General features: G+C 32.3%; 1 protein-coding gene across 2 annotated transcripts in view; it reads right to left on the bottom strand.

The window, feature by feature from the left end:
• PROS1 (protein S) overlaps positions 1-12,787 on the bottom strand; it is a 123,756-nt gene that overhangs the window by 47,577 nt on the left and 63,392 nt on the right. For both annotated transcript variants that reach the window (XM_077118654.1, XM_077118653.1), the window contains exons 4-6: positions 6,554-6,640; positions 2,742-2,864; positions 2,514-2,645 (exon numbers count right to left, since the gene is read on the bottom strand). In XM_077118654.1, coding sequence (XP_076974769.1) covers positions 2,514-2,645; positions 2,742-2,864; positions 6,554-6,640 — 342 coding nt within the window. The remainder of the gene's footprint in view (positions 1-2,513; positions 2,646-2,741; positions 2,865-6,553; positions 6,641-12,787) is intronic.

Here is a 12,787-nt window from a genome sequence, read left to right as displayed (position 1 = left end):
TTATTTTGAAATTATTTCAAACTTACAAGACAGTTGCAAAAACAATACCAAAACCCATACAGAGAACTCCAACATCCCACCCCATCATATTCCACATATCCATCCCACATATCCATCAATTTTAACATTTTGTCATGTCATAGTTCTATCTATCTATCTGACTGTCTGTCCATCCATCCATCCTCATCTATCCTCTAATTGTGTTCAATTTATCTAACTAGTTTTGAACATCTGGTAGTAGTCCATATATATCTTGCTCATTGAACACAAAATACTTCTATTTACATTGCTAAAAACAAGGATATCCATTCTACCTTAAATAGAGTCATCAAATTCAAGAATTTTAACACTGATATAAAATTTACAGCCTATAGTCCATTTTTTTTAATGTACCAATAATGTCATGTTTAGCCTTTGCTCTTCCTTTATTAGATCCTATCCAGGATCATATATTACATTTAATTGTCACTATCTCTCTGGTGCTTGCTTTTTATTTTTAATTTTTAATTAATTTTTTTTTTTTTTTTTTGGCATGGGCAGGCACTGGGATTCGAACCCAGGTTTCCTGCATGTCAGGTAAGAATTCTGCCTGCTAAGTCACCATGGCCTACCCTATTTTTAAATTCTTAATACAAACTATATTCCTATACTACTGTCCCCCCACCTTGATGTGTTGTTGTTACAAATTACATATTTATGCATTATGAGTCCTAAACCATTGATTCATTATTACTTTTTATGAATTCATCTTTTAGATCTTACAGGAAGTGAAAAGTGGTGTTACAAATAAAAAACACAATAATACTGGCATTCATGTCTACCCCAGTATTTACTCTTACCAGAGATCTTTATTTCTTCATATGGCTTCAATCTATTATCTAGTATTGTCCTTTTCTTCTAAATTGTGAGTTCAGGTTATAGCACATTGATTTTATGGTTTTACACTGACATTTAATGTCTGATAAAAAGTTTTATTCTTTCATTTTCAGCATTTTCTGGCAACTTGATCCCAAGCATATTCACATCTTGGCTAAGACCTCATTGTGATATTTTTATAGATACACTTCTTCTAACAGCTCTATACCTTTGTCATCTTAGGTTTCATGAATGAAGATTATGTAAATGAATGTTCTGGCCATTATGGACCTTCTCAGACCTTCTTATAATAATGCATATTCATGTTAACTCAACAGATAAGGATTAGATACTTCTTAATTAAATAAATAAATCACAGAGTCTTTAGAAGGTTAGACTATTCAAGTATTTACGTGTAGTAGTATAAAGTGTTATTTCTTATTTACTTGGAATGTATATGGTATCCAGCATTGTTAGTCTTATTCTAATTATTATTCTAATAATACCAGTATTCCAACTTTATATACTCAAGTAGACATTCAAACTGGCAAATAAGAAAGATATGTGATATGAACTGGATAATAGTTTGGAAGGAATTGTTAGTTAATGCACTTCATTTTAGGGTAATTTAACTGAACTTTAAATGATATTATAGAAAATTATACCATACTAAACACTACAATGCAGTGAGGGATAGGCCATTTCTTGAATATGAATCCAATTTGTGATCTACCTAAAGAAATGTGAATAAAGAGGTAAACAAATAACATCATTTTTACTTATTACATTTTTCCACCTCAAGTGAAAAAAAGAAAAACGTGTATGTTAATTGTTTGCAGTTGCTAAAGGCAAAGTTTAACTTCAGGCTAGAAAATTTCTTTTTAAGTTATCCACACACCTAGCATGAAAAGTTGAAGATTTAGGTACAACAGCTAAAGCAGTCAACCAGAAACAACATTACACAAGAGAAAAGTAAAAAATCAGGGGGAAAGAGAAATATAAAATAAAATAAAAAAAACATATATTAGTAAAATAACTTGCCAGAAGCAAAACTGGCAGAGATTATTTAAGTCTGACGAAAAAGAGTTAAGTAGGATCAAAGATGTGATCATAAATGTACAAAGAGAAAGAAAACCTGATCTTTATCCTTTCTAAAACCATAACAGGAAATGAGGTGTAAGATGAAGGATTTATATTGGAAGTAAGAAAGGTATTTCTGACAAGAAAAGATAAAAGACAATGGAAGAGGTTATTAATGACTGTGGTGATTGTAGTAGATTTCTTTGTACAGCTGTTTACCTTATTGGAATAAAGAAAATAATATGATATCTGAAAAAAAGAGATAAACTTAGTGACTTTGCAAAGCTCTATAGTATGCAAGGACCCTCAAAGAAATCTTACTTTATTATCATATAATGAAATTCTTTATTAAAACACACATACACTAAGAAAACAATAACAAAAAATACTTATTATCAGAATTGCAAACTAAAAAGGAGTCCCATAGTATCCCAGGGTTTCAGGGTGGATAATGCATGTTCACTAGACATATTCACAACCAATGAGCTTTTCTTAAGAACTTCTTGGAGAAATCTCTCTGAATAAATTGTTGCTCTTGTACATTAAAATACCTCTTTGTTCTACCTCCTTACTCTTACCTTTACACTCCTTTGTATTTGAAAGCATAATAAAACCACTTTTACAGGAACAATGATAACTTCCAGGTATATTATCACAAATCTGACTGCAACCTCCATTCACATTTGAGGGATCTTTGCATTCATTTATATCTAAAAAAGTGAAAATAAATATTTTAAAAATAATATAACCTTCAGGGAACTTTTCAGGAGCCAATCAGGTGAGACAGGTGGATTTATTATACATACCAACTTCACACATTTCTCCTTGCCAACCTGGCTTACAAATGCAAGTGAATGTAGCTAGGCCATCTGTGCATTCCAGATATCCATCTTCATTGCACGGTAGAGGATTACACTGGTCTGAAATGGCTGAAGAAAACATACATCTATTCAATTCTTACCACATACCACAGAAGTAAGATGAAATTATGTGCCCTTTAATAGAAATCTTATGCATGAAGCCTATACCCAATGAAAGAAATTATAACTCCTTACTTTAAATTATACTTTTTCATAAAATATAAGTCCATTAGGGAACCTTTAAAATTGGTTTGCAAAATGAAATGATTTTTATATTTGCAACCATATACAGTGCTCTATAATGATAATTTAGGTACTTTCCATATATATTACTTTATTTAATCCTTAAAGGAATTCCAGGAAATAGGAAGAACAAAAAATAATACTCTTATATCAACAGAAAAGAATTTGGGACTTCTAAATTTAGGTTATGATGATGGATGAACAGGGACCAGATTTATCTTCCTACCTTAAATAACTAGAACTCTGGTCAAAATATATGAAACAACAGTTTTCAGACATTGGACAACAGGCAGCAGAGTATTGTGACCCCTAAGAGAAGGAAAATAAATAAGGTGAGCTGTACAATTGCACCATCTTATTGCCTGCAGACAGTTTCTAAGCCTCAGTGCTGGGAACTAAAACAGACCTAAATGACCTCTGTGGGTTGAGAAGACAAAGATTGGAATTTGGAAAGGTCCAACTAGAATTTGCAGGTCAGAGTAGGGTTCAGGGAGGAGACAGAGAAAGAGAGAGAGAGAGAGAAAGAGAGAAAGAGAGATCTACAGAAAAGTACCTTTTGTAATGATTTACACAGGACAATTCAGGGCTAGGAATAGTTTCTTTCAAAACAATAATATTGAAAAGACCTCACAGTACAGAAGGCATCAGGTAATATCCTCAAAAGATATATAGCCTTAATATTAGGCTAATATAGTCTTAACTTAATACATAGACTTTCCCTGACAGAGCATAATATCGAGCCTCAAAAGAATCCACCTTACTCCATGTTGCTGAGCACCAGAATAAAACCAACATTATATAAAGAAAGATAATAAAATCCACCACCCAACAATATAAAGTATACAATGTCTGGTATACAATTAAAAATAATTACTCATGCAAAGAAGCAAGAAAGTATGACCCATAACAAAGAGAAAATTCAATTAATAAAAACATCCAGAAATGAAAGAGATGATAAAAGAAGCAAATAAATATGTCAATCTGGCTATTATGAACATATTCCATATACTCAGGTAGGTAACATGAATATCATGAAGAAAAAAATTAGAAGATATGAGACAAATCCAAATGGATCTTCTAACTGTGAAAAATACAATGTCTGAAATGAAAATTACACTGGATAGGGTTATGAATGTTAGACTCTGTAGAAGGAAACAAGTGAATTTGAAGACACAGAAAGTATCCAAAATTAAGGGTTGATAAAAACAACTGAAAATAAATAAATAACCAGAATACCAGTAAATTGTGGAACATTGTCACATGGCCTGTGGTTTTGGAGCCTTATGAGTAAGAATATACTTGAAGAAATGTTTTAAGAGAAAAAAAAATTGAAGAAATTCAGATTTGGTAGTAATCTTTAAATATTGAAGACCAAGAACCCACAGATCCAAGAAGATCAATAAACTTCAAGCAGCCTACGTCTAAAAAGAAAAAAATTACAAATTGCTGGAACTAAGTGATAAAAAGAAAATCTTAAAACTAGGCAGATTTTTTAAAGTATAGGAGAAAAGAAAGCTAAGCATGATAGCAGATGTCTCACCTAAAACTATTTAATCCAAGTAGACAGACAATGGTAAGACATCTTTAATGTACTAAAAGTAGAACACCGTCAATCCTAAAATCTTTGTCCGATGAAAATAGCTGTCAAAAGTAAAGGTAATATAAAGATGTTTTTGTTTAAAAAGTGTGAGCAAGTCCATCATCATCAGACATGAATTATAAGAAATATTAAAGAATGTTCTTCAGGCAACAGCTGAATGATACTGCTACCATATGGAAATTTGGATCTACACAAAGAATACTGAGTGCCAGAAACTGTAAATACATGAGAAAATACTGTTTTTTTTTTCTCATGTTAACCTGTTTAAAAATTAACATGCTGTGGATTTTAAACACATAGAATTAAAATGTAAGGCAAAAACACCACAAAATAATGGAAAGAGAAAAAGGCATTACATCATTGTAAGTTTCTTATACTATACGTATAATAGTACTTGAATTTAGGAGGTACAATGTCAAAAATGTAAACAAAATAAAAGAGTAAAACATATTTTACAAGTTATAATAAAATCACATAACCCTCCCCACACACACAAAAAAGGATTTCAGAGGCAAAAGGGAAAAAAGCAAGGAGAAAGAATTAATAGATTTAACCCAACTATACCAATGATAACATTAGATATAAATGATCTAACAGCCCAATTAATTGACAGAGATTGCCCCAAAAGAAACTCCCTTTAAAAACAAAGACACAATATGTTAAAAGTGAAAAGATGGAAAAAATACCATGAAAATACTAATAAGAGGAAAGCTGGAGTAACTATACTAATGTAAGAAAAGTATATTTTAGAAAAAGAAATGTTCCAGAGAGAAAAGACATAAAATGGTATAAACTAAAGTCAATTATAGCACCCCTGCTAATTTTCATCACAAAGTGCCAAGAATTGTTATCACTATAAGAATGAAATGTTCATCTGTTTCTTTATTTAATTGTTGACTCTCTCCCCTCATTAGACACTGCAATGTTCCCCCTGTTCCTGCACATTTCCAAGCCTGCTTTACAAAACTTTCTAGTTAAATCTCCAAGTTCCTCCCATCCTTCCAATACATTCCCGTTTGTTTAGGATAGCCAGGGAGGAATCTCTATTGCTTGTAAATTTAAAACGAAAACAAAAACAAAAAGCTTATAATTGAAACCTAATTCCAGAAACTTTCTCCATATATCCATAATATAAAATATTCAAGTACTTTTGAGACGTGTAACACATTAAGTGTTAATTAAAATTATAGAAAACAAACTAATAAGAAAATCAAATTATTCTTTTCCTGACAAAAAATAAAGTATGAGGTAAATAGACTTATTCAGGCAAACGTTCACCTGTGTGATTATGGCCAACTTTAAATTAGAGTCAATACAGATAAATAAATATCTAGATAATGCCAATCCAGATAAAGGAACTACTGGACAAAGAAACATCCCAATTTATGTATTGCAGTTTCACCTTTTTCCTCTCTGGCTATCAATTGGGAAATTGCTAAAGTAGAAGATGCAAGTAATCTACCAGAATCATCATCAGAGCCTATATAAACTTCGGAAGACTAATTTGGTATTACATAATATTTTCCACATTTATATTATTGATGCCCAAAAGTCAGAATAAACATGGCGCTACTTTGACCTATTAATCAACTGTAGCATTTGGTCATACTACTTGATTATACAACAACAACAAAAATAAAGCTGTAGGAAATAAAAATTCTAAGGTCAATAGTCTAAAAGCTTAATAAGCAAAAAACAGTGTTTAACTTAAATGTTAAGAGGAAAATTCATTTTGAAGAAAGCAGTAGCATTTTGTAACTCAAACGTTCTTTCACATGCATTTTGAGAAAACTTTCTCGCTGGGCATGCAACCCCATAATGGCTCATTTGCTGATTTTTAATAACATATCAATATTGGTGCACTTTCATATAGGTCTTTTGTTTTGTTTTATAAATAGATGGTAGAGGTGCTTACCACTGATACAACTCCTTAGATCACGATAAGCAATAGTTGAGTGTGATACACTAGTGAATAATCCAGCTCGGAAAGAGCCAAGACAACCTGTAAATACACACAGATGGAATCTCAGAGCAGGCACAGTTACTTGATCTTAAATCATGACAGAGATTAACCCAAGGGGTAGGATATGTATGCTCCTGTGGAACTCCCAGCATTTAAAATGTCAACCCTAAATATTTCCAATCCCCTTTTTTAAAAATTAAAAATCTACAAACAAGATTGCAAAAAATACAGAATCATAAAAAAATAGATTTTTGGCAGCTTCTCTCTGGGGAAGTCCCTTCAAGCTAGAAATGGAAAAGACACTATATTAGCAGGGAAATTTATTATTATATAAATCTAAGATCTTAATTCTGTAGCAGAGGCCTACAGTTACTTTCAAATATGTAGACTGATTTATGAAGTGTGCAAAATTAAGTCAATGGAACAAATTCATGTTTTTTGTTCCCCTGGCAACTGCTAGTTTTAATGTTGCATAGAGACTAATATAATGATATTTGTCTAGTGCCTCAGTATTTCCAAAGCAGATTTATTTCATATTTTTGGTCCTCACCACAAGCCTGTGAAATTAGATATAGCTAACTGGAAGATGTTGCTAGCAAACACCATCTTTGATGTGGAGTGGCAAGATGACACTGCAGATGAGTCTGTGAGATGGGAGCTATTTTAATAGCTATCTTTAGAAAATGTAATTTATCACAGATGGATTTGAATGGTCATTTGAGATCAATGGGTGATTAGTTTCCTTTTATTGCTGTAACAAATTACCATAAGCTTAGTGGCTTAAAACAACATAAATTTATTCCCTTACAGTTCTGGGGCTTAGAAGTCCAAAATCAAGGTGTCAACAGGCCTGTGTTCCTTCTGAAGGTTAAAGAAAATCCATTTCTTTCCTTTTTCAGCTTCTAGAGGCCACCTGCATTCCTTGGCTTATTGCCCCTTCCTTATATCACTCTGACCTCTTGCTTTTTCTTCATATCTCCCACTTATGACTCTTTTCTCCTGCCTCCCTCTTATGGAGCCCTTGTGATTACATCAGGCCCAGCCAGATAACAGAGGATAATCTCCCCAACTAAACATTCTCCACTCATTATCTACAAAGATATTTTGTCATATAAGGTAATATTCACAAGTTCTGGGGATTAGGAAGTGAACATTTTGGGGAGACCATTATTTAGTACACCATGGGAAATGAGAGTATTTCCCCACAGATAGTGGTTTTTGTGGAATCCCAATGAAATCTAAGCATTTTTCAGTTTTGAGTAGTCTTACCCTGGGTTATTTACCCTCCTCCTGAACCTCCATTCCTAGACTTAATTTGTCCTGGTATGGAGATTTCATTAGGATCAGTATTTGTAAGAAAGTCTCATTTTGCACCTCTGAACAAACTTGACAGTGAACAAGAGCCAAAAACTTGAAAACTCAAAGGTTTCATCTAAGGTCAAAGCAAAGCGTTTCATATAGTGATTAGATCCCCAGGCCAGACTGTAAAGTAGGTTTTGCCCATAACACATCTTACAAACATGTCTAGATTAATACGTGTCATCATATTTTTATGTAAAAGTTCATTTAGAGGGAGGTGGATCAGTGGCAGAAGTCTCACCTGCCATTCTGGAGACCCAGGTTCAATTCCCAGTGCCTGCCCATGCGAAAAAATGTCCATTTAGAATTAAAGTGTGGGGAACCAGTTTCATGCCTACTGCACTACTGCACCGTAGTTCAATATAGAACCTGCATCTTCCAATTTACTTCCCTTCTTTTCTAAGCAACAGGAATGGGGTGGGGGGCGGGTGAGTAGGAAGGTGGGAGTCGGAGAGAAACTGCCACATATTCTAGGCTGAAGCAGAAGTTCTAGTGAAAATGGGATAAAACAGAAATGAGTATTCAAGAAGTAAAGCCTGTTTCTTAACAGGCATATTCAGGAGAGGTTCCAGTGTTCAAAACAGAATATCCTAGCAATAAATCTTGGATAGACTAGAGTCTATCAAGGTTCCAACAAACACCTCTTATTTATTCATCTTCCCAATGATCTTAGGGTCAAGAATATTTGATTCCCTTTTACTACTTGCTGCAGGCAAGTAAAAAAAAAAAAAAAATAGTTCAAAGCAGCCATTGTGTTAGGTGGAGCCAGAGCCGTGTTAATTTTTCTTTCCTCCAAAAAATTACATTTCACCACTGTGGCTTTAAATCACAGAAGAGACCATCACACAAAAGTGTGAATGTTTGTTTGTTTTGACTTCAGGAACAGAAGGCTGATTATTCATATAAACCCTTCAATGGTACATTATTATTATCTATCTTTAAAAAGATCATCACCCCTTAGGCAACCATTCTAATGGGTTAATACATATTTTTCTGTTTGTGTTCTTATAAAATATGTATTTATAAAATATGTATTTATAACTTTACGTCCATGATTTTTTCTATTTATGTAAATAGTTCTGTTATATATCACATTCTCTTTTTTTCACCCAGCACTGTATTTCTATGCTCTACCTATGTTGCTACTGGGAATTTGTTGCTTCTAATGCTAAACATTACTTCATGGCATATAATTACCATTTGTATAATCTTATCTATCAGTGATACTTAGATTGCCTCCAACTTCCACTTTCTATGAGTAACACTGAAATGGCTATTTGCTTAGGAATAAATACCCAGGGGTGGAATTGTGATCTCATTGAAAGCTGCATTCTAATCAGCAGAGAATAAGGATTTCTATATCCTTGCTTTCTCATTTTTACCAGATTGATTGGTAATAAAGTGATACCTCATGTTGTTTCTCTTATTTCTATTGAGATGGAGTGTACTTTTATGTCATTTTTTTTAATTTAGGCATTTCTGTTTCTGAAAATTTTTCCCATTATTTCCTATTTTTTTCATTTTAACCTTTTTGGCATTTATTTATTGTTGTGGGTTTGCAGAAGTATACATATTTATATTAATAATCATTTCTCATTCTGCCATCTATTGTTAATGTTTCCATGGTATCTGTCTTTTGTTTAAGAGTTCTTTGTTTCACTGTAATTAAATTCACCAATCATTTGCCAGATGGTTTATGCATTTTAACCTTTTCCCCATGAAGATATTCTCCCATATTTTCTTTAATTTTACTGTTTTACTTTAACATTGATATCTTTCTTCCACCTAGAATCTGGTGATAATTAAGAACTCATTTGTTTTTCTGCATATAGTTAGCTAGTTTTCCCAACAACATTTCCTAAACAATCCACGGTGATCTGTGCTATCTTCTTTATTGAATATTAAGTTGCCATATTTACATGGGTCTGTCCCTGAACTTTCAAGTTCCATTAATCTATAGGTTTGGTTTCCATGGGCTTTTATTATTAATATTTGATTAGTTATTTCCACCTTTTGCACATTTTATTAAAGTTGTTTAGGCATGTGCAGACTTTATTCCTTCATTTAAATTTTAAAATGAGCTAACTGAAGTAATAAAAGAAATCCACTAGGAATTGGTTTGAATTTTGGGAAAAATGACCTCTTTATAATATTGCCACTAAATTGAAGATTATGGAATGTCTTTCCATGATTTTAGTTCATTGTTTATGTCCTTAATGTGGTTTTTAAATTTTTTCCATAAAGGTCTTATGTATTCTTTTTTGCATGGGCAGGTACTAGGAATCGAACCCACGTCTCCGGCATGGCAGGCAAGAACTCTTGCCACTGAACCACCTTGGCTCACCCTTATGTATTCTTGATTAAGCTATTTCTAGATAGTTTATGAATTTTAATGTTATTGTGAATGGTATTTTCTCTTTATTTTTACTGGGCTATTGCTTATATAGAGAATATTACTAAGTTTTACAGGTTATCTTAAAACTTCTAAAAATCCCATGCAATTATAATATTTTATCTACAGTCTCTAATTTTTATTGATTATCATATCAATTACAAGTAATGTCATTTATATATTTTCCCACATAAGCTACAAAATTCTTATTTCTCTTTTTCTGCTAAGTGCATTGGCTGTAACTTTCTGTGCTTCTCTTCTTGTTCTTAATCCTAAAGAGACCCTATCTAAATTTTATCATTAAGTAAAATGTTTGCTGCAGGATTTTGGGGTATCATTTGGATTACCCTATGTGCTAATTTGTCCAGAACAGTCCCATTTTATTCTTTTTATTTGGCATCTTACCTAGCATAATATTTGTCCTAGGCTAAAGTGTCAAAGCTCGGAAGATAAATAATACGCTCATTTTATACTTAACAAGCTAAGGAAGCTCTCTGGTATTTTTAGTTTGGCAAACGTTTTATCATTGAAATTTATCAAGTGCTTTTTCTATATTAACTAAGATAATATCATACTATTTACATAGGGAATTACATGGTAGATCTGATATTATATCATCTTTAAAATTGTGGGAGAAAAGCCTATATTTTATATTGATATATTATTTTTAATACACTTTGGATTAGATTGGATATTATTTTTATTCCAGATGAATTCATAAAAGCAAAGAAATTACATTTTTCTTTTCTTTTGTTGACCTTATTTGGTTTTGAAATAAAAAGTATACTAGCTTCTTGGGATAAGCTTATGCATAGGCTTTTTTCTATTTTCTAGCAAAACTTTGTAATAGAGAAATTAACATTTATTTTTAATTTGGAAGACTTATCTACAGATTCATCTTGGTCTAGGTTTTGAGAAATAGGGAGAAAAGGATTTTAACTAAGGTTTTGATTTTAGTACTTGCTTGTTTAGTCAAGTTCTCTTTCATTTTATTATTTTTTTCATTATTCTCACCAGGCATTGATCTATTCTTTGCAAGAATGAGATTTTTTTTTTTTGCTAATCCTCTCATTTGTTTTACATTTCACTTATTTCTGCCCATATTTTTGTTGTTTCTTTATTCCTTATTATTCAGTGTTTGCTCTATTGTATTTTTTTCCCCTTGAGTTAAATGCTTAGGTCATTTTTTTCTTTAAACCCTCCAATCTGTTTTTTAATTGATGCTTCAGTGTCAGCACTCCAATTCCCACAGGAACACACTAGATTAAACCAGTTTTGAGTCTACTCATGGATTTCTCACAGTTTTGTTATTTTTGTTTGTTTGTTTTATGTGTTATTTTCAGTGCCTGGAATCCTACTGTTTCTCTAGAGATCATTTGAAGGGAAGGAGCCTGCAACCCAGGCCAATTCAGTGACGTGCATGGGCTGGAACTAAAAAGTATTTCTAATGTTTATATTTAGGCTCAGAGTTTAACATTGTTCCCAGGAAAATTCTCTCCCATTAATAGAATCATACACTCCAAACAGATGATATTTTCAAAGGCCTATAATAAAATAATATAGCTATTTATCCTACTTCTTAAGGAAGAAAAAAATACAGTTTAAAACTCATATTTGTATAATTAAACCAAATCAGGCATTTATGTTTCAAATTACATTTTCTCAATGTGGTAAATGGGATATGTGGATAGAATGAAGTGCTGAACCCCTGAAATTCTACTTTTAGACATTGCTCAAAGCGTAAGGGGTTTCCAATGTGAAAAATTTAGAACTGCCATAACCCAAACACCCCTAAAGAGAGGGATGGAAAGATCAAAGGTGATGGTGGAGTTATACAGAGAAGACAGGATTTAACAAATGAATATGAATGCTGAGTCATTAAACTGATATCTCTTTTAGTCTCCAGTATTTTAGAGCAGTTAGAAGTAAAAACCTAAAATTGTGATATTTTAACCCACATCAAACTCTGAAATATGTTCTACAACTAATTGTGGTGCTGTGCTTTGAAATTTATTGCTTTTTTGTATATATGTTATTTTTCATTAAAAAGGAAGGAAAAAAAAAAGTCAATTGTGATGATAAAAAAATATTTAAGCCCTCTAGCCTCCTATATTCTGAAGCAGCTAGAAGGAAAAATGTGAGGATCGTATGGTAGCCCATGACAAACTGAGATCTGTCCTGTAACTACTTGTTGAAGAGGGCTTTGAAAATGATTGCTTTTTTATTTCTTTGCTTTCTATATATGGGATACTATACAATAAAAAAAGTTAGAAAAAAGAAAAAGTAAGGATTACAATGGCCTAATTTATTGGAACTTTTCTCACCACAGGAAGCAACCTCAATGAGTTGTGGTTGTTAATAAAATTACTGTTAGTCCTATCAGGGATAATGTTAAAAGTTTTTTGTTTTTTTTTTCCCCAATTGAGGGCCATTGG

Source organism: Tamandua tetradactyla, chromosome 10 (genome assembly GCF_023851605.1).
Source record: "Tamandua tetradactyla isolate mTamTet1 chromosome 10, mTamTet1.pri, whole genome shotgun sequence".
NCBI classification, from domain to species: domain Eukaryota; kingdom Metazoa; phylum Chordata; class Mammalia; order Pilosa; family Myrmecophagidae; genus Tamandua; species Tamandua tetradactyla.
This window is presented reverse-complemented; position numbering and strand designations above follow the sequence as displayed.